The sequence below is a fragment of the Euprymna scolopes genome, chromosome 21, assembly GCF_053919585.1.
Source record: "Euprymna scolopes isolate OS-2025 chromosome 21, ASM5391958v1, whole genome shotgun sequence".
NCBI lineage: Eukaryota > Metazoa > Mollusca > Cephalopoda > Sepiida > Sepiolidae > Euprymna > Euprymna scolopes.
Window position 1 is genome coordinate 126,473,844 of NC_136502.1, and position 24,201 is coordinate 126,498,044.

The 24,201-nt window shown below is 33.7% G+C and overlaps 1 protein-coding gene across 1 annotated transcript in view; it reads left to right on the forward strand.

Moving 5' to 3' along the window:
• The window catches only part of LOC145242889 (uncharacterized), a 78,853-nt gene extending 55,315 nt beyond the window's left edge, over nt 1-23,538 (forward strand). The window contains exon 5 of the mRNA XM_080105997.1: nt 21,490-23,538. Coding sequence (XP_079962123.1) covers nt 21,490-22,438 — 949 coding nt within the window. The 3' untranslated portion in view covers nt 22,439-23,538. The remainder of the gene's footprint in view (nt 1-21,489) is intronic.
• Nucleotides 23,539-24,201: the final 663 nt, after the last annotated feature.

Consider the following 24,201-nt stretch of genomic DNA (forward strand, 5'->3'; position numbering starts at 1 on the left):
CCATCCGGTACACCCACTTTTAGCTCTATTGTTCCTGTTCCTATTGCCTCAACTGAGAATCCATCACCAAGGGTTATTTCCTCAGCTACATCCAATTTTCGAAAGTTAGAAAATTTTTCAATATCACTACACATATGACATGTGGCTCCAGAGTCCACAATCCAATCACTCCTTTTTCCATTAGACAATAATGCATGATGTGTAAAAAGTCCAATACACTCACCCTCACCAGAGTCGCTGGAGTTGTCCTGTATTTTCTTAGTAAAGAAAACTTTCTTTCTTGGAGGGTTCGACTTAACATTCTTTGTTTCAAGTAAACGGCAGTCACGTTTAATATGTCCATTTTTTCCACAGTGAAAACATTTAGGTCCCCGTTTGTTGACATGATGTTTTGATGTCATGGCTTTCAATTCCGTACTGTTAATTTCCCTCTCTTTAATTTTGCTTTCTTCATGCAACAAGCGTTCAGTCACTAACACCCATTTAGGAACGTACTGACTTGCTTCAAGTGCTGTTACCAACATATTATAATCGTCTGGGAGAGTAGCCAGAAGGTGAACAACTCTATCCTCCTCGTCAATGAAATCGCCAATGACAGCCAATTCGTCAAATAATTCCATCATAGTCTTTATGTGTTCATGGACAGAGTCGCCGTCTTTTAATCTAAGGGAGTATAATTTTCTTCTCAGCGCTAGTTTATTTGCCCATGTTTTCTTTTGAAATTGGTCTGCCAATTTCTTCCACACAACTGCAGGGTCGTCAGGGTCTCCAATTAAATACAGTAGTGAGCCCGGTCTCTTCTCGATAAATATTTCACGTGGAATGCTGGCTCATTTCGTTTATCCGGAACAATTTCTGTTTCATTAACTATATTCCATAGTCCATCCTTAATTAATGCCATTTCGCATCGGACCTTCCAGGTATTATAAGTTTGAACCATTTAGTGGAACCAAGTTGCTTAGTTTTTTTTCCATTGTTATTTAACTTAAAAGAAAAAAAAACAAGACAGAAAAATTCGACGACAAGAAAAAAAAATCCAAGATGGCGAAAAATTACCACACGTGTTTGCTTCACTATTATTTTCAAGACGTTATCACGTAGACTGGGTCCATAACCAATGTTGAAAAATGAGTGGAAGTCATTTAATAAAAATGTGGGGACACATACCTCATCACCGGAGCCTGCGACATCCAGAAAGGTTTTAAAAATTATTATGAACACATTTTGTTTGACGAAATACTAAGACGCACACAATGTGTGTGTATTTTATTTACAACATTGAGCACCGAAGAGTCACAATAAAAAGGGGAGAGAATCCCCACAGTAAAAGGGTTTTGGAAAGGGGCAGATAACCCTATAGCAATTGAATATATATCAACAATGACTCCCTAATCTTAGTGCAGGACAATAAGCGTAGGTACAAGATCCAGACACGAGTTAATGGACTCCAACTGGCATCAGACAAGCCTGCGCTGAACCGCATTCCTACATTGTCGAGACACCATCAGGACAGATTCTTCGCAGAAGCCACATGCATCGCAAGAAAGTTGCTCACACCTCTAATACGACACAGTCACTTACACATAATACACCCTCACATCATACTCAGCTTACATCACCCAATATTTCAGACATACATTCTGCAGAAACTCCCAATATGCATAAAAGCATCTGCAACTCATCTGCAGAAACATACAGTCCTGCACATATAACACAGTCCAATACTCATAAACCATCTGAAGCAACCACAAGATCGGGTAGTATTGTAAAAAAACCCAAAAGATGCGACCTGTAGAAGAGGTTCATATTCGAAAACTCTTCCAGCAAACCCTGCTTGATCAAACATTTCCTTTATGTAAGAGAGATGTCAAGATATGGATTATATCATCTTGTTTTGTATTTTTAACTTTACAAGTTACGTCCCTTGGAATATAATAAAAATGGCTTCTTGTACCCTAAAAAGAACTCATCATTATCTCTCCTTTATGTTTACTTATTCGTCCTAACAAATACAACGGAATAATACAACAGAGACCAACCGCAGTTCTTGAATGAATGCCAGGTTGCATTTGTGGGCTGCCAGGATTTTCTGACCTCACCCAGTCTAGAAAGGCACTATATCGGGATTTAGAGGTTGGGACTGCATCGAACCCTCTTGGAAAGCAGCTGGAACAGTTGGAAGGGGAGACCAGCACTCAGTGGAATTGAACGGAATTGTTATATTAGGAATAAGCGTATGGTGGCAAGAAGGAACCAGACAAACAATATATGTTTAAATTTTAAATGATTGATTTCTCAATCGTTTATTTATAAAAAACAAACTCAACGAGAAAGTAAAAACAAAGTGTTCAAAGTTCGTAAGGATGTGAGAATGTTCAGGAAAGAAGATTTTTGGCATAAAGTTAATGTTTGTAACTTCTTAGGGGAGAAAATTCGGGCGCTAATATGAAATTGTGATGAAATAAGAAGTGAAAATGTTAATTCTCGCTGTTGGTTCTTCTAAGTGGAGAAATTGATCGATGATGCGTGCGAAAGTGGGTTTAACGTCGGGGGGGGGGGGATCTGGCGGAGCCGATAATTATCCCATGCTAGTCGACTTGCTGTGACTCTGGGCGACTGACTGTTTGTCGCTCAGGCTGGCGTTTTTATAGTGGTGGCGCGGACGTAGGTGAAGGCAAACAGAACTTTGATCATTGGCTTGAGTTTTGCGTTTTAAATGTGTTTGTTTTATGTGGTTTAACGCGCTGTAGGGAATCGTCTGTTTGATGTATGTATGCATGTGTTATATCGATATGAAGCTGAGAAAGTTATGAATGTAGCCTAGTAGGTGTTGTATTGTTGCAGTGTTTCCTGGAATAATTATTTGTGTTTTTATGCTGCCTGAGTTGCATTTACTGCAATGTTTGTGTTTTGTATTTTGGTTTTTCTTTTACTGTGCGGCCTTATCTGGCGTTTTTCTTGGTTGAAGTGATGTCTTAGCTATTCTATTGATGTGTGTATATGAAAAAATGGGCTTGAAGTTATCGTGTGTATCTAGTGAGTTCATTTGCATTGTATGTGTTACATGATAAGGGCTGTCCCCTTTTCATGTAAGTATAAAAATAGAGATATTTAGTTAAAATGGAAATGAAATAGCATAGGAGAAATTCGAACCTCGTAATTTAGGTTTAGAAATAGATTACGTATGAGAATTAGAGAATGGAATGTAAAACAAACGATTTGTTTAGAATAGAGATAAAATAGTTTCAAGAAAAGAATGTGCACTGTCAATTTTGTTATGAAAATTCAATTGAAAGAATGCAGCTACAAGATAATTTAATAAACACGTTTTTAACATATTGGAAATATAGGTTACTGAGAATATAGGTTAAAATTCCTTTTGTAAAAATAGGAAAAGTTTTGGACACGCATGTCCAGAACACGTGAAAGAAGAGACATGTTTTAACATGTGTATGACGTCATGGAAAATGGGAAGTTCTAGATATAGATAGAAAAACTTTGGAGTTAAGCAGAGAGAAGCAGGGGAGAGACGGAGAGAGAGTTTGAGAACGACAGACGATAGTCTGCAGTTTTGGAATTCAAACGTCTAGAAGCGAGACGGTCACTTTGAAACTTAATATGTGAAGCTTTGAATTCTTGATGAGAAAACCACGGCCGGTCGTGAGAAGAAATAAACCCATCATGTGTTTTTATAAACGTCGCCTTTGTGTTGTGATTCTACCAAAAGGTAAAGTGAATTGTTATTATATGTCTATATATCTGTGTTATAAAATGTCTTTTCATACACGTCTCGACATCTCATATCTACACTAAGAAGTCTCAATACAATGTCTCGACACTCAAGAGCTTCTACACTTCTAAGTAATGAACATTTTAAAATATATGAATATCATCATAAAACGAACAATCTCTAAGTCTTACAACAACATCCCTCTCTCTTATAACAACATCTCTCTTACAACATCCCTCTTAATAAAACTCTCAATAAGACTCCAAGACTGTGCTTCTAATAAGACTCTCAACAACATCTCTCTATAAGACTCTAAGACTCTCACTATTAATAACAACAAGAACAATGAAATAATAATGAAACCCCTATATAACACATGCATCGACGAACAGATTTTTCCTAGCATCGCCATTATTTTCGTTGTCGCATCTGCTGCTGCTGCTTTTCTGGTTTATTCATGTGAATATGGAGGGATATGCGAGTATAACAGAATCAACAGGGATTAGAACATTTCTGTAATGACCTGTATCCTGTTTATTGTAGTACAATGTTAGTTCTGTGCAATTCTTGAAAGTTTATCCTTTAAGGCTTTATTTTCTCTCTTTTAGAAGAGGTTACTTTATTTAAAATACTCTGAGGCACCCTCACTGAAATGCCGACAGGCATATTTTGGAGGGTCAGAGTGCTTCTCCTCTGGAACGATATTTTTATTCCACTTTCTGATCCTGGTGTCACATCTCTTTCAGTGTGAGAGAAATAAATACCTTCAGCATGGCCTGAGAGTTTTTTTCCTAACTCCACTCTCAAATCAACAGAGATAGACCATTCCTGCTATGACTTGTTCCCTGTTGGTTGCGGTGTAATGCTAGTTCTGTGATGTTCAAAAAGCTCTACTCTCATGAGCTTTGGGGCTAGTTTTATTGCTAATCGCATCCAGTAGATAATGCTGACGTGGCTGCAAAAGTATCTTTTACAAGATCAGAATGGAAAGCAGTATTACGCCTGTCATCGGGATGTAAGGGATTTGCTGGTATGCACTTTTCAGATATATTTTACTGAAGTATTTATACTGTGCAAGTTGGTTCACAGTGCTTTCAATGTTGGGCATGGGGTATGCATCTAGCAGTGTATATTTACTGACTGTTTGTGAATAGTCAATAACCATTCTTTTTTATGGTTCCATCCTCTTTCACGACCAATGGTTGTGCCCTCCATGGGGATAGACTTGGCTCAATAATTCCCTCCTTCAATAACCGTTGTATTTCTAAGTCAATGAACTGCTGGTCTGGCTTTGAGATTCTCCATGGTTTGGTTGCGATAGGCTTGTAATTTTTCGATAAGTTAGCAAACAGGGTTGGAGGTTCAACATTGATATTCGTGAGGGCACAGAATGTTAATGTGGGTTTACTGCCACCATATTTGATGACAACACTTTTCATGTTGTTTTTGGAAATCAGTACCAAGGATCACATCAGTACACAAATCATTAATTACATTTAAATTACAGTTCCTGTACCCACGTCCAAGAAGGCTGAGGTCCACAAAACAATATCTTGTAATTTTTGTGGTCTGTGCTCCCGCAGCCATGCGAATTCATCCTAAGCTTCTGTGTTGCTTCAGCTTAAGTCTTTTGGCAACATTGTGGCTTGTAAAGCTTCTATCAGTACTTCCACTGTTGATTAGAGCTTTCAGTTTATGTCCTTTTAGAAACAAATTAGTGGATACTTTAAACCCCGACTCAGTAGCAGCAGAAAATGGTTGAGAGTGTAAGGCCCTTACTATTTGATATTGACTGAATAAAATTGAGAATTGCAGCTGAATGAGTGCTGGAATTGCCTTAATGGCACAATTTTGAAAAATGTCCGATTTCGGAACATTTATGGCAAGTTACTTGCCTTGCTGGACACTTACTTCGTGGGTGGCATAGATTTCCACAGAAGCAACATTGTGGTTTTGTAGCGGCCAACGTGGCTTCCATAGATGTCCCCTCTTCTCTAGCAGCAGCAGACATAGTAGGTGCGGGAGAATATTGCTGGATAAAGGCAATAGCATTCTTTTGAGCAAGGTCGCGAAACCGAGCTTGACTGTAAGCATTCTATAGGTCTAGTGTCCTATTCACCAATAGCCTCTGTCTAATAGAATTGGACTCCAGATCATTGATGAACACATCACGAATAGCCTCTTCCTTATAAACTTCAGCTGTGATTGGTTTGTAGTTACAGTCTTTAGACAATTCATGCAGAGCTTGTACGAATTGGTTGATAGACTCATCCAGTTTCTGGCGCCAACTAGACAGGAGATGACGTGCAAATATTTCGTTTATAGACTTAACGTAAACATTCTCCAGTGTCCATATAACCTCTTCCTCTTCGTATGTGTCACAATGTTCTATGTAATCATACAGAGTCCTATCTATGTTGCCTAACAAGACATTCAATTTATTTAGTGGTAATCCAAGCATTTCAATAACGTCCAAATAATTGTTAAATGTCCGGTACCAAAACTTCCACTCTTTAACGGCGACAGTTGAATTAGCGTCCTGATTGAATCGTTCTGGTTTCAATACCTTATCCATTTGAATAAATTTGTGTTGAATAAGTTTTGAATGAGTTTTGAATAACTTCTAGTCGAATAAATTGTGGCGAATTACAAGAATAAAGAGTACCTTTAGGATATTTAGGTTTTATTCGACTAGAAGAACTCACGATACATATACAAGATGGCGACTCGGTATATCAAACAAAGGGAGGCAATTTCCTAGACCGGTGCAGACTACTCTCAAGTGATTATTATTTTACCACACATTTCTTTCACTATTTTCACTGATCAAAAACCTTTGATTGTTTCCCTTACATTATCTTTTTGAGGGAAGCATACTGCAAGAGAATTACTTTTTTTTTTTTAAATTACCGATTTCGCATAATTTTTATATGCAAGATTTTAATAATTTCCTTGCTCGCAAAAACATGAAACTTTCGGCGTAATTTTTATATAATCTCGAACGATAATGAAAAAAATAATAATTTAAAAACAGGAACATAAAAAATAATTAAATTAAAAAATTATAAAAATTGATGCAAACGTTCAGAATAGGAATGTATGGATGACCGTCTGGAAAAAAAAGAAAAAAGAAAAGAAAAAAAAAGAAGAAATCTGACACCCCTACCTCCTTTTATTATCATGCCTTCATTTTGAAACAGCGTTTTGATTCGCTGATTCGTGTTTACAAACTGTTATCGGTTGCGTTTTGCCGAACGGCCTAATTACTTGCTTTTTGAGGGCTAATTAAGCTGTATCTTGTATAAACAAGGTGGGTTTTTTTTTATTATTATTATTTAATTCAATATCTTAGAACTTTACTAATTATCTTTAAAATAGACCCAGAAAACTAATATTAATCTTTTAAAGGATTTTTACAATGAATTTATTTAACTTCAAAATTTGGCTGAATTGGTTAGCTCGCCGTGAAAACATTTTCATAACTTTTTTGGTGCTAGTGCAGAGTCAGAGAGTGATTTTTCAAGTTTAATTAAAGTTTTGTGATATGTTTTTTTATTCAATAGTAAGGTTAAAGTATAGAATATCTACAAAACACCCTCCCCATGTTAAGAATGGCTTTTTAAATAATAACGTTATTATTTTCGTCCGGTCACTCTCTGCACTAGTGCACTAGTACCACTTTTTCTTTTCACGTGTACAATTTTTTTTTTTTTTTATTTCGTTTAGGAAATTAACTTTAGTCTCTAATCTTTCAAATGTAATCAAAAAGTAGTCGGAAACCTACAACAAAATTATGATAAATCGGCTTTCAAAACTAGGCCTCTCTATTTTTGCCCGCCCATTTTTGCCCGTGCCTATTTTATGCCAATTTGAAAACTTATTTATAACCATACCAGGATGTTCGTTTTAGTAAGGAAACATTCTTATATTCGGCGGAGTATATTTATAAGACCAATATTCCATTTCGCGTTAAAAAATTGTGATAAATAAAATTGTAATAATTGCAGTTTTAATATTCATCAAATTATAGAAATGGTTCAATGGTTCATTTAAAGTTCGTCTTTAATTTTCTGCGAACTAGCTCTTCCGGTCGCCATCTTGAATATTAAAAATGTCAAATATTGTTTCTTTCTTGAAAGCAGATAAGTCATTCGAATGCAGATTGTCTGACAAAAAAGTAAGTGTTACATGGATTTACTTACTTTTGGGGGTTCAGTTTTAACTTTTTTTTCTTTTTTTTTTTTTACTATTAGGCATTTCCGAACAATTATGTTTCCTGTTCGTTTACATATAGATGTCAAAATGCGCCAACGTTCATTTTTGCATATAAACGGAGAAGTCACCCTCTCTACAGCTTAAAAAAATCATATTCAGTAAATAATAATAATAATAATAATAATAATAATAATAATAATAATAATAATAACAATGTATATTTAATATGGGATTCTTATCCAGAATTCAACCTAATTACAAAAAAGCAAAAATACAGAAAATCCTTTATGTACGTACTCATCATGGCACGAAAATGCCATATATATATATATATATATATATATATATATATATATATATATATATATATATATATATATATATATTAGGTACGGACAAAAATGGGGAACTAAGTTTTGAAAGCCGATTTATCATAATTTTTTTTTTTTTGTAGGTTTTCGACTACTTTTTGATTGTATTTAAAAGATTAAGGACTAAACTTAATTTCCAAAAGAAAAAAAGGGTTTGTATTGTACACATAGATTCGAAAAAGTTGTCAAAAAAACAAATATATAACAAATAAATGTTATCAAAGGCAAGATAAGTTACTTTTCTACCAAACTGGATATATTTTTCGTGTTTTTATTCAGTGTAACATGTTTATTCAGCTCGAAAAACATAGTGTTTACCGATGTATTGGAAAATTTAAGATGGCGTCTGATTCTCTCTTTAACACGGTAAGTTTGGGAAAAGGTGTTATAAATAAAAACCCAGATAAAATACTGTTAAAAACTCGCTCAATATATGTTACCGTGACATAGGTTGACATGTATTCGGCGGGTTTTTAATAGTATTTTGTATAGTTTTTTATTTATAACACCTTTTCACAAACTTACCGTGTTAAAGAGAGAATCAGACGCCATCTTGAATTTTCCAATACATCGGTAAACACTGTATTGTTTTCGAGCTGAATAAACATGTTACATTGAATAAAAACACGAAAAATATATCCAGTTTGGTAGAAAAGTAACTTATCTTGCCTTTGATAACATTCATTTGTTATATATTTGTTTTTTGACAACTTTTTCGAATCTATGTGTACAGTAATACAAACCCGGAAAAAAATATTTATACACGTGAAAAAAAAAAAAAAAATAATAGTTATGAAAATGTTTTCATGGCGAGCTAACCAATTCAGCTAAATTTTGAAGTTAAATAAATTCATTGTAAAACTCCTTTAAAAGATAAATATTAGTTTTCTGGGTCTATTTCAAAGATAATTAGTAAATTCCTAAGATATTGAATTAAATAATTGTTGTGGCCTTATTTTAGGGGTTCACAATATCAAACAGGAGAGTCTTTAAAGTCATGTCAACGATTAGGCTGGCATGGAATCTCTGATTAGAGAGTCCAAAATGGCTGCCTTTCACAGCGATGGGAGAGTCCATGTGAAGACAGGAATAGGGGTGTCAGTTACCCCAGAACACCCCCCTCCGAAGATTTATTTCCCTGAAATATAATTTTTTCTCTTAGGGTTGACTTCCAAGGGGTCCGTCAGCTTCCTTTTTCTAGTGGAACAACGTATTTCCGTACTGGTTTGAGGAGGTTCCAGATCAAATGCCTCATATAGGAGGTCCATCGTCTCTTCTTCAGATGGAATTTCACTTGGCTCGTCTGAAGTGCGTTTGCGAATTTGGTTTAAGTGTTTCTTATGTGTGGAGTGTGGTCCTTCCACCATATAGACCATACGACCGATCCTGTTAATGATCGTTCCCCGCTCCCAGAAGGTACTATTATCTTTATGCATTTGGAAAAATATCTTTTCTCCCGGGATGTCGTTCTTCTTGGGTATCGTCAGCTTGGTGTGTTTTACCTGCTTTGGTAATAACTTATCAAAAACTGGCCGTATTTTCCTTGCAAACATTACTTCCGCTGGAGACATCTGGGATGGTGTGTTTTCATTGGGCGTTATGCAGTACACCTGAAGAAATTGTTGTAGGGCTTTTTCGTATGGCGTGTCCTTAGCCTTCTTCAAAGCTCTCTTCAGTATGTCCACAAATCTTTCCGCCTGGCCGTTTGACCTGGGGTGGTATGTCGGAGTTGTAATGTGGTCCACTTGGAAGTCTCTAATGAACTCTTTAAAGTCCCCGGACGTAAACTGAGTGCCGTTATCTGACACTAAACAGTCGACCACTCCGAATCGTGCAAATAACTCATGAAGAGTTTTTATGGTGAAGTCCGTAGTTGGACTCTTACATCTAAAGACTTCGGGCCACTTGGAAAAACTGTCCACTATTATAAGGTAGTAGTGTCCATCAAGTGGTCCTGCATAGTCCACATGTATTCGTGACCATGGATTGTCGGCTTTGGGCCATGGACTTAATTGAATAGGTGGTGCTTTCGCAGCTAGAGCACATCCTCTGCATGATTTCACTTTTTCTTCAATGTCCTTGTCCATGCTTTTCCAGTACACATATGAGCGCATGAGGCTCTTCATTCTGGTGGCGCCAGGGTGTCCTGTGTGAAAATGCTTGAGGATTTTTTTATGTAGGGTCGCTGGAATAACTACTCTATCTCTGTATAGTAGAACCTGGTCGCACACTGAGAAAGCTTCTGCTACTTGTTCATCCGATTCCAGTTTTGCTTTGGTTTCTTTTATAAAATCGTCACTCTTGGCTTCTTTTCTTATGTCGTCTAGGGTAACCGGAAGTTCTTTCACTGTGTTACAAAGAATCAAGCTGTAGTCCTTCTCTGATTGAAGTGATGCGATAACAGAATCCTCAAGCGGTTCTCCAGTTTTTGGTATTAACCGGGATAGCCCGTCAGCATGTCCTAACTTCTTTGATGGTAGAAACTCCATTTCGAAGTCGTAATTGAGTAGGATTGTTCCCCATCTTTGCAGTCTGTTTGCCGTATGTGTAGGCAATCCTTTTCTTGAACCAAAGATAGCGATGAGCGGCTTATGGTCTGTTTGAAGCTTAAAATGTCTTCCATGTAAAAATCTATTGAATTTAGTCACAGCGAAAATAATACTTAGAGATTCTTTCTCTATTTGGGAATAATTCTTTTCCACCGGTGGTAGGGTTCTAGACGCATGTGCTATCGGTTTCATTGAACCATCCGGCATTTTATGTAGGATGCATGTGCCGATTCCATATGCGCTAGCGTCACTAGCGACGATTATGTCCAGTTTCAAATTATAATGGGTCAGGAACAGTTCTGATGTGAGCACATTTTTTAGCTTTTCGAATGCAGTCTGGCATTCTGTGGTCCAATCCCAAACTTTGTCCTTCCTAAGTAGCTCGTTTAGAGGTGCACGTAAAGTATGCAGGTTTGGAATAAAAGCTTAATAATAGTTGGCTAAGCCTAAGAAACTTTGCAAACTTGTTAAGTCATGTGGCTCAGGCATATTTCTTATCGCTGTGGACCTTTCAGGATCGGGCCGTCTACTGTTCTTGTCTATTATCTGACCAAGGTATTTAATTTGGTTGAGGAAAAATTTGCATTTGGTGTCTTTCAGTGTGAAGCCATACTCACTTATTTTTTCAAATACCCGAAAAACATGTCTTTTATGTTCTTCTATAGATTCACTTTTTACTAGAATGTCATCTAGGTATCCTATAGAAAAATCAAAGCCGCTCAACATAGTGTCGATTATTTGCTGAAAGATAGCTGGGGCGACCTTGATCCCGAAAGCTAACCTATTAAACTTGAACAGTCCCCTGTGGGTGGTAATACACAAGAGTCTGGAGCTTTCTTCTTCCACGGGAATTTGTAGGTATGCTTTGCTTAAATCTAGTTTTGAGAAAATTTTTCCTCCATTGAGTTTCGTAAATACTTCCTCGGGGCTAGGTAGCGGGTAGTGGTGATCCCTTAGTGCTGCATTCAACCCTGTCGAGAAGTCTGCGCAGACTCTAATATCCATTGATTTTTTCTTTACGTATACAGTGGGGACAGCCCACTCACTGTAGTCGACTTGGGTCAGTATTCCTGCCTTGATGAGTCTATCTAGCTCCTCGTCAATTTTTTGTATGGAGGCAAATGGTATGCTGTGTTTCTTTTTAAAAACCAGGGTGATGTTATCTTTTAATTCGAACTTCACCTTCATTTTTGTGCAGCAGCCTAATTTGCCCGAAAAAACATTAGGAAATGACTCCATCAAGTCTTCCTTAAGTTTTTTTGCTTCAGCTGTAGGGCTGTCTATTTTCTGACAAAAATCGCTCATGGGCAAGTCCCAGAGTTCAAATTGTTGAATCCAGTCTGTCCCGAAAAGATTATTTGATTTCTTTAACACAAACATTTTTAGTATTAATGTTTTGCCCTTCAATGTTACATTTGTAGTGACTTCGCCTTCAAACCTAATGCGTTCTCCCGTTACCGAGTGAGCCACTCTGTTGGTTTGTCTCATTTTTGGTTTGCCAATTTTACACCAAGTATTATAGTTTATTATGGACAAATCTGAGCCACTGTCAAGTTGAAGCTTTACGTTTTTGTACCCGATTTTGACTATTACGTACTTCCGTACATTTTCATCTTTCCCTAGAATTCTCATCGTTTTGACGTAACTCTTGCGAGGTCCTTTTATTCTGCAATGCGAGGTTTTGTGGCCATTGCGTCTGCATAGATCGCATTTACGGGACCGGTAGGGACAAGCTTTCTGCCAGTGGAGTTCTCCACATCCTCAGCATGGGTGACGTGGTAAATAAGGCTTATTTTGGTATGTTTCCTAAGTATTGCGTTTGGTTTTCACTTGACTTTTTGGGAAGAACGTTTTTTTATTTTGCACTTTCTTGATGTATGATACATTTGCCTCGTCTATATTTCTGGAGTCCTGTTTCTCAGAAATAATTCTTTGGCATTCCTCAGCCAATTTTTGAAGGGTAATGTCCGGTTCCTTTTCGAGTGTGTTCAATGCCCTGCGTCTGATTTCAGCGTCCTTGGTTGAGACTAAACCTTGAATAAAAATCAAGACCTTGAAATTGTCGGCCGTTAACGAAGATAATTTAAAATTATCACAATGCCTGTTCACGACTGATGCAAATGTTGTGTTGTCTTGGTCTTCTTTGCGAGTCAGGTTTATACATTTCCATCTCTTATGCAATAAACTAGTTTTGGGGCAGTATAACTCCATTAAGGATTTTACAGCCTCGTCAAATGACAATTCGTTCATCTGTTTTAGCAGTATATAGTCCAGGAACTTACTATGTTCCATGGCTCCCAATTTTTGTAGTAAGAGACGAACCTTCATCTGCTCGCTCCAAGTTTTACAATCAATTCTGAACACGTCGCCGAATCTGCGGAAATAGGCTTCAAAAGTTAATTCTTCATCAGGCCGGTACTGAAAAGTTTCCAACGCTGACCAGATTGCAGTTTGGGAAAAAACGTCCTTGTCTGACTCTCTACTGTCTTTTTTAGATATAACCTTAGATAATATTTCCAACTTTCTCTTTGCTTGTTCTTGAATTTCAAGTATTTAGGCATTAAATTGTTTTCTTTCTTCTTCTCTTTCTTCTCTTCATTTTCTTTCTTCGAACCTTTCTGCTTCTCTTTGTCGTTTTTCCTCCTCCATTTGCTTTCTTTTTTCTTCTCTTTGCTTTTGTATTTCGGAGAACTGAGTTTGCTGCAACTGTATCATAACAGCTATTTGTTTTGAAAGTTCTTCCATGTTGAAAAATAACTAGTCTCCGAATTTCTAGGTCTGAGAAATTTCACCAAGAAAAAAACAATTTTATGAAGATGATATATGAAATAAATATTCACACATGAGGAGGGACAGAAGGAAAAGAAAAAAAAAGTTCCGTGTTATATCTTAGCAGAAAATGTAATAGATACTTAAAAAGTTTTTGTTTAATTTCCATGAAAGGAAAAAAAAAATAGTGAATAACTGTACTATTTGTTGAAGTCAGAGAATTTTGCCAACATCAAAAGTATTTAAGAAATATCAGAGAGAGAAAAAAATCTTTTAAAGTTACCGGGTTTTTTTTCTCTTTTTTTTTTTGTTTTTTTGAAGTCCATAAACTTTTTTAGTTTCGAATTTCAGTATTTTTCTAATTTCCTTTTGTTGTTGTTGTTGCTGAAATATTTTCCTTTTATAGAGTTGTATTTTTACAATCCTCGAATATGCTTTTATGGTCAGTACATATCCACATTGGCACGTTGGTAGAACTTGTTTCAATAAATAATTGTGGGTTAGATGCAAGTGTCCTATGTAGAGTCGGTTTAATGACTTTTCTGTTTCTGTTTTTATTTTTCTCGTTCACCGTGACAGAGAAAAAAATGGTTGCTTGCCAGCTAACCACACGTGTGTTCAAAAATACAAAAGCGTAAATTCAAGTTCACCAATAACTTTTTTTTTTGTTGTTGAAAAAAAGAAGTAAACTTGTTGAACTTTTTAAAGTTGAACCAGAAAAATAGGAAACACGTGTGTTCAAAAATACAAAAGTGTAAATTCAAGTTCACCAATAACTTTTTTTTCCAGCATAGAATGTAATCTATTTCGTTTTAAAACAAGAAATTGATTAGGATAGCAATATATATTTTTTTCTACTCACAGTTTTGGTTTGGCGATAACTTTCTTTTTTTTTCTTGTTGTTGAAAAAAAGAAGTAAACTTGTTGAACTTTTCAAAGCTGGTAGAAAAATTTAAAGTATAGTCAGAAAAATAGGAAAATAGACGTTTTTGATTATTAGTCAAAAGGAAAGGGTCCTTGTGAGGTTTTTTCATTCCTACGTCGCCAGATGTTGTGGCCTTATTTTAGGGGTTCACAATATCAAACAGGAGAGTCTGTAAAGTCATGTCAGCGATTAGGCTGGCATGGAATCTCTGATTAGAGAGTCCAAAATGGCTGCCTTTCACAGCGATGGGAGAGTCCGTGTGAAGACAGGAATAGGGGTGTCAGTTACCCCAGAACAATAATAATAAAAAAAACACCTTGTTCGTACAAAACATAAATTAATTAGCCCAAAACCGAGTGCTTCTGGTGTTTGCAAAACGTAACAAACTAAAATTTTGTAAACACGAAAATTACGAAGGCCCAAAATTTCAGGCAGTCGAAAGACTGAAAATGACGTCATGTAATTAAAAGGGAGGAAGTTCTTTCTCCCTCCCCCAGTCACACATCCGTACATTCCTTTTTTGAACGTTTGTATTAATTTTTGCATTTTTTAATTCAATTATTTTCCTATGTTCCTACTTTTAAATTATTTTTTTTTCTTAATTATTGTTCAATATTATATAAAAAATATATTACGCCAAAAGTTTCACATTCTTACGAGCAAGGAAATTATTAAAATCTTGCATATAAAAATTATGCGAAACCCGTAATTTAAAAAAAAAATAGAAATATTTTTTGTAATTATAATTTTTTGTGGGAAAATATTAAATAAGCAATGCTTAATTTAATGGTAATATCGGTAGTTTGAGGAATTCATTTTTCGAGTCATATAGAATTCATTAATACGCATATATGGGCTTTTTTCGTAATGTTCCTATAAAAATTATCTTATTTTATTTTTATTGTTACAAATTACGATGCTTTATTTATATAAAAAAAAGCAAAAATAAAGTCTTGCGTTTTTTATTTACTACTGAAAACTATAACTTTAGTAAAGGTATTTTTTGTTTAAAAAATACATTCCCCGATCATCATTTGATAAATAATGAAAATTTCATTAAAATTGGTAATTTCCTGATTTTTGGTGATTTTTTAAGTAAAGGGAGGGGTCAACATGTTTATACATTTTGAGCATCAGCATTCATTTTGCCCGTACCTAATATATATATATATATATATATATATATATATATATATATATATATATAAGGGCACCGGTTAAAAGTGAATAAATAGGTATAAACGACAATTTGACAACGGAAAATTAGCATCGTTCGAGTAGTGCAGGCTAAGCTCTCATTTCTCTAGTTTAAATAGGGCTAATTCCTTTAGCTTTAGTTGGGAAAAGTTCGTTTGGTTAGGTTCAAATTCTGTAGAAGCACGGAAAAAGAATAATTATAACGTTTTATTTTATAATTATTTTATAATAAATATTTATGTACAATAATTTGAAAAAAGTCTAAATAAAATTTTACTGCTGCCATATTTACCTAAATTAAGTTTATTTTTGAAGTCTTGAAAATGGAAAATTAATTAAATGATTTAATCATATGCCCCCACTGCTTTTAATTTTATTTCACTAAAAAGAGTTTTACTTAAAAAAACATATAATACAGAAAACTGGCGAAATTCATTTATATACTTACATTTACAAATAATTAAATAAAACTTGTTTATAATAAAAATGTGGGGTTTGTTTTACAATAAACTTTAAAACATGTATTCTGTTTGAAAAACAAGTAGTGTTGAGCATTACATGAGAACAAGAAAAAATGACCGACATGATAGAGTCATATCTTTGTAATCATAATAATGACCAAAGAATAAAAATAAACAGATTACTGGTAGAAATCCACCCAGTAACTGTTACAGAGCATGTATTGGGTTGGGTTTCTACCAGTTTTTTGTTTTATTTTTAAGCCATTATCGAGACTACAAATGTGTCAGAGTCACTGCTCACTAATTTCTGCTTATTTTTATATGGCGCTGTCCTAATTTAAAACGTGTTAAGATATGTTTTTCTTTCTATTAATGTGTAATATTAAACTGATTTTTCGTAATCTGTGTTTTTAATTGCCTATACACAATTTTATATAACTTTTTTGACAGCTCTTTACCCAACTATAATTTTAAAGTTTGCCAAAATAATATAAGAGAAAAAAAAAACTAAAGGAAATTTTTTAAATCCTGTTTACAAAAAAAGAATGTATGTATTTTGAATTATTTTTCTCTATACCTTCATTCAACAATATGTCTCCACCTTGACGATGTCGGTAAGTAAAATTAGTAATTATAAAATCAGTGTAATTTTTGTTTTTCTAGTACATTCTATGTCAATGATTTATTTGAAGCAGTAGGTGTGTGTCAGTTGGTGACCAAACAAAATTATTCAAACACAAACTAATAAAAAATAAATTAAAAAAAATAAAAATACTTATATATTCATCGTTTTATAATAATTACTCATAATAATTATTTTTCTTGGCAAAAATGTTTTTATTTAATTTTTAAACATTTTCCAGTATTTTATAAATACTGAATAGTGAATATTCAAGCAATTTAAAAGAGTCCCCGACAACAAAGTCAACAACTGCATTTGTTCAGATTCAATTCCTGATCTTAAGTACTTTACGTTTAAACTGTTGGTATAGAATAGTTAATTAAACATCACCTCTATTTTAAGGATGGCTTCCTAAATAGTTTGCAGCTAACTGACTATGCTGAAATAACGTTATTATTTAGAAAGCCATTCTTAACATGAAGACGAAGCTTCTTTGTTAACTATTCTGTACTTTCACCTGACAATTAAATAAATAAATAAAATTGAGAAATTAAAACTCTCACCAGAAGTTATATTGATTAACAATCCTATTCATCTTTTGTATACCTGGGTAAACAACTTCCTCTCCATCGTTCAGCCGATAAAATTTTCCTTTTTAAATTATTTTTTTCTTCTTTTTTACTTCCTAACCCTTAAGCTGGGGGCAGATCAGTAGTATCACAAACTAATTTTGGTTAAATTCTTTAATGAGGAGCTGATGCAGTCATACAGGTAGAAACTATCTGATTGTGAAATTATACCTTTGTCCCAGAGATTGATAGCATTGCTAGAGTTTTTGTTGCATCTATCTTGATCAGGACCTCAATCCTAAACAGGTTTTCCAGCATTGTCATGACCTTAGTTACAATTATCGTTCAGTTTCTCAGTTCAAGGTTGATAAACACAAGTCCATATATCTGCATTCTACCAAATTCGGCATACCTATTAAACTACAGGAGTATTCAGAGTCAACTAGTCAGATACATCTTTTTATCTTCACATACTGAGATTATACCTTGCAGAGTTATAGTTCTCTTACCCGTTTTTTATCCGACCAATCCAGAGAAATATGATCCAACCATTTACATTTGAAGTAACATGTACCACTGTGCTTAAGTTTGCAAATTAAAGTAACATTCACTCTAGGCAGTTAAATTCAGCTTCCTTCAAAGAAGGAAGTTTCTAGAGAATAGTAAATTCACAAGCAGTCCCTAGTTGTATGTATAGTCTGGTCAGAGAAGTTGACAATATTAGCTTAGGGTGATATTAACGCTTGACTACATACAGTATCTCTTAAATAATTTTATTGATTTGGTACTGACTGGGGTTAACATTTAATTTTACTGATCTAATGAGGAACGGTGAGTCAATGTAATTAGGCTATAACTTCAGTTTGTAATTTCGTGTTTGTTTCTAAGACTTGCATTTCTCCTCCATTGTATTATGTTCAGATCAATTTTCTCCATGCAATAGATATCTGCAACCCTCGCTGACTTGATTTAATTTCTATGCATTATCCCATTGATGCTCATTTATTAGTAAACAATAGATTTGTAATGGTAGCAGTTTCTCAAACTTATTCAATTCACTTCTAACACTCTCACTAACACTACTACTTCTATATGCTCTAAAAGTCTTAACAAGTACAGTTTTTATTATTTCATAAGCGAACACTAAAACAATAGCATAAAACATATCTAAAAAACATAAAGAAACCATTTAAAACAAATGAAAAGCAACAGTCACAGTATAGGTCTCTAATATATTTTCACATTAATTGTAAAAGACCCCAGCAAAACCTTGTAAGCAACATAGGCTTTGAAATAAAAAATATTCTTGTGTGATTGAGTTCGGATTTTATTTCATTTACACAACAATTAAATTTAATAATATGCATTATTGTACCTGACATGACTGCTCTCATTGTTGATGTAACAATCTTAAATTACTATGGCTACAATAGTGTTGGATGATAAGTTTTACAAGTCTTAAGCAAAAATTGAAAACAACATAAGCTCTTTTTTGCCTGGCCAATCCAGTGAAATGTATCATTTTCACATAATTTTCTCCATGCAGTACATCCTTAATCTTCACTGGCTGGGTATCACTTCCATCATTACAAGGTGTATACGTGGCTGATACTCATCCTTTAGCTAACAATAGTAGTTCTCTGCTGATTTGTAATGACAGAAATTCACAGAACTTACAAAATGTACCTCTAAGACTCAAACCAGCACTAGTTATTCTTTGTGCTCTAAAAGTATAACCAAGGTAGCAAAACTTATGAACAATCTCAATAACTTTGCCATCTTTCTCAATATCTGAATTCTACTCTGTCTCCATTAACATATGCATCAACTGATTATCATCTCTTAACTTACATGTAATCCCAAAATAAATAGAGTTGCTTTTACCTTCTTTGTTGCAGTGCCTACTTTCTGTGATGTCATTGTCTGATGAAATGTATGTCCATTGTATCTGCAGTAACCCCTCCTTTTCCATTCACCAAAAAAATCTACCAAACTTGCAAATTGCAATTGGTCGTGTCATTATCAGTCAACATTTTATGTGTTGCTCCTCATTAATAAAAACATTAAATTGTGCAATTGGATTATAATACTTCATGCAACTTCTGTCAATTTTATTTGAATTTGTGTCACTTATTTTACATTTTTGCTAATAGCAATGTCATTGAAGTATTTTTTTTTGAAGTAACACAATACAATTAATAGTATCATCATGACATTTAACCAAAAACTAGTTTTAAGATGATTAATTGGAATCAGAAATCTAAAAATCAGAACTATTTGGAGTATTGTTATTAGTATCATATTCAGAAAAAAATGTCAGCCTTATTCCCAATTTTAAAAATTATTCTTTAAATATTTTACTTATCAATAAACAAATGAAATAAACAATGCATTTCTTTATTAGAAGGTTTTTTGTTTATGACCTAGGACAGCAGATTAGCAATACCATTCTCAGATTTATCATATACTCTCCAAGATTTATTTATTTTTATAAATGGTAAGTTGTGGTAAACAAATTTAATATTCTAGAGTTTACTTACGCCTATCCTTTTATTAACCCCTTTAAAATATTTGCATTTCTTTTTACACCTATCTGTTAAACGTTTTTATGACACAAGTAGATCTTCCTAAATATTTTCTTAATTGGTTTCCTTGTAAATGATTGAAAAATGTAAGACTTATTTCCTTTAAAACAAAACCGATTTTAAGTAGTTCATTGTTAATTGACAAAATGCTATTTGAATGTTTTCATAAAATATTAAAAATAATCAATAGTTGGTATGCAAAATAAGATGGTGTCAAAATAGAATAATTAAGAAAGCCCTCTCTCCATATTTAAAAAGTTTTTAAATAATCATGTTACTATTTAAAAAGATTTTTAACATGAGAAGAGTGTGTAAGGGGCTTTGTTAACGATTCCGTATCTTCTCTCTGTCAAAGAATGTTTGTATTATTTTCTTAATTGTAAACAGTTGATCGATTATTGATTCTGTCAACAGATATGTTTTAGATTAATTTTAATGTAAAAAGAAAAAAACAAAATAAGATAATAACAATGATACTACTAATAATATTTGTAAATTTGCAGATTAATATCCTTTGTTTAATAACATCCCTGAAATGACACATACTTTTGGATGGAATGATGTGTAAATACCTTGGAAAAAACTTGGTCGAAAGAATAAAGCAATTATTTAGAGTGGAGAGTTTTGTTTTGTATATAAATTTAATATAAAATGATCATTAACAAAATAAAATAACACTTCTCCTGAGCAGTTTAATACTTAATTGTGTAAACCTCTGTGTATTACTAGTTGTACTTTTAACTTCTTACCCACTGCCATTAAAGGGATGTCTGATCTTTTAATTTTAGTATTGAATAAACTTGCTTTCTTTAATCTAGCTATCAGTTTTTTACATATGCAGCTCTAGCATTCATGAATATGATACAAAGGAAATTTTAATTCAAAGAAGGAAATACAATGCAGAGGTGTAGTGGATAGACATAAACTGAAGTAAATTAAAATATAATGTTAAAATAACTCGGCAGATTCATGGTTATTAATACAATATGTATGCATTTTTATATTTCATGTATTGTGCTGTTAGTTGTGTAAGCATGGTCAGATGGAAAATCCATATTTAATATTTTCAGAAATCTGTAATTCATCAGACGTGTTCAATTTTTAAACATGCATATTATGACTATTATAAATTGTAAGCAAATTACATTAACCTCTTTTGATTAATAATATCATTTTTTATTTACAGATAACAGACTTATTGAAGAATGAATTAACTCATCCTATTAAAAGGAAAGACAGAAAAGAATTCCACTTTTGCAGTGGATTTTCAGAAGATATTTTCTCATAAAATTGCATACTTGAAAAAGCATTATTCTTCTAATGTATGTAAATAAGTGTTTTGGCAGAAGGAAAAAATTTCTTCTTGAAAACCATTTCTTATACGAAATTATATACCGAGATAAAATTTTATTGTGATAAAATCAATATTTGAACAAACGGACCCACATATAAAACTTATTCTATCACTAAAACTAAAGTCATTCTTATTGAGTAAGGAACATGCAAACAAATACTGGAGAGAAACCTTTTACTTGTGAAGTATGTGGCTCATCATTTTCACAAAATTGTGATTTAAAAATCCACGTTCGAATACACACTGGAGAGAGACCTTATACTTGTGAAGTTTGTAACTCAGCATTTTCAACCAAGTCTTATTTAAAAACGCACATACGAACGCACACTGGTGAGAAACCTTATTCCTGTGACGTATGTGGATCTGCATTTTCACAAAATTCTTCTTTACAAACTCACATGCGTATACACACTGGAGAAAAACCACATTCATGTGAAGTGTGTAACGCAGCATTTTCACGCAATTCGTATCTGCAAAAACACATGCAAGCACACACTGGTGAGAAACCTTATTCTTGTGCGATCTGTGGATCAGCATTTTCACAAAATTATTGCTTAAAAAGACACATGCAAGCACATAGTGGAGAGAAACCTTATTCTTGTGAAATTTGTGCAGCTGTATTTTCTCATAGTTCTTCATTAAAAACACATATGCGAAGACACACTGGAGAGAAACCATATTCTTGTGAAGTGTGTGGTTCTGCATTTTCACAGAATTCTTCTCTAACAACACACATGCGACGACACACTGGTGAGAAACCTTATTCTTGTGAAGTATGTGGTTCAGCATTTTCACAAAAGTCGTACTTAAAAACACACATGCGAGCTCACACGAGAGAGAAACCTTATGCATGTGAAATCTGCACATCAACATTTTCACAAAGTTGTTCTTTAAAGACACACATGCGAACACACACAGGAGAGAAACCCTATTCATGTGAAGTTTGTGGATCAACATTTACACAAAATTCGTCATTAAAAACACATCTTCGAATACACACTGGAGAGAAATCTTTTCCATGCGATGTTTGTGGTTCAACGTTTTCACAAAATGGATATCTAAAGATACATATGCGAAAACACTTAGTGTAGTGTTGTTTAAATATATTATTGTAAATACTATTTTTTTCAAAATATTCTATAATCTTATTAGTTTAAATGTACTGTTAAAATGACTAAATGTGAAAAGGTCACATTTTTTCATTCTTAAATTTGATAAAAGAATATATATGCATTTCTGGATGATTTGACATGGATATATATAAATATATCCTTGTCAAATCATTCAGAAATGTAGAGTTTTGAATTCCAAATCCTCTGATTTTGTTGTAACTTACACCACAGATGGACATCATGAAAACTAAGGAATACTAAAAATTTCAGCATGAAAGTCCCAGCAGTTGCTGATTTAGAGCATTTTACATTTAACTCAGTCGACATTTTAATAATTACATTTGCCTGAATATTTTCAGTTTTGAAGATGAGTTGACCTTAAAAATCCACACATTTTTTAATCTTAAAATTTCATTGTTAATATGAGTTTAAGTGTAGTATTGTAACAGACCATTGATTTTGTTTCTAGAATCTCATTTTTTGATGATTTATTTCTTTACAGCATGACTAGCCTGTGTGCCCGGAGGTGTGTGTTGAGCAAAAAAAAAAGAAAAGTGGTAGTAGGTAGGCAGGCTCGGACTCGTACTGCAGAGAAGAAGAATATGATAAACAATAAAATATGATATCTTTGTTGTTGCATTCATTGCCAAAGCGAAAAAGGTGAAGGTTTAAATTAGGGCTACTTAATCGAAAAGAGGTGAGGACTTTTAAAAATATTGGTGAAAAAAGCAACTCCTCCCTGTAGAAAAGTACCCAGTTGCGGATGAAGGAATTAATGTTTTTAGCCAATGTTTCGATATATTTGTTTTTTACACGGAGGTCACCACTTATCAAGGCCCAGAAGCCACTCAGGAATAAGGGTCATTGTGTGTACAGTAATCAGTGGAATAGTATCGTAGTAATAGTATTTGTCGTTCGAATGGCCATGCTTCAAAACGATACTGATCTTGTGAAAATCTGTTGCCTCTGTCAAAAGTTTTAGACAGGCATACATGTATTTAAACAGACAGGTGAGATTTATATAATAGATGACCTTTTGATTATTTCAATGTCTAAATAAAGAATTCATTGCCAAAAAACTCTTTTTTTTCTCTGTATGTTAAATAGTTTTAATATTGACTGTAAATGTATGCATATGAATTCAGTGGATTTGAGAGTTTAAGTTAAAGGATTGTATCTATTTGAATGTTACATGATGACTTGTCTTTTTTGTTGCAATCTTTATTAAATTAGCTGCAAATTTTCTATCAGCATCTCTTCATTGAAAAATCTTATGCATATATGTTATACGTATAAACTGACATGTGAAGCTCAGGTAAAATTTTATCAATCTATTGTATTTAAGAAGTTACATTTATCAATTGTGTACAAAATTATCACTTAAAGTATCACACATGTACAAATATTTTATCACTCATGCAATATTTGTTTTACATCTACAAATGAAAAATGCAAGATACCACTTTGTATTAAAAAGTTAAGTCGGGAATTTGTTTTGTATTTCTTGAATATTTCCTAATATAAGATCACTTACAGGTTACAAGGTCATTAGTTCACAAGAACTCAATAGTAATGTTGTATACACTTACCATCATAATCTCACATTGTTCCTAGCTGATTAGTTGAGAATGTGCATGAGAGAGATTTAGAAGAAATGAATTGAAGAGAGAGGTACTACAAATACTGAGAAATCAATTTTTGCTCACTTATATCCACCATTCCCATTCCTTGATGGGCTGGCT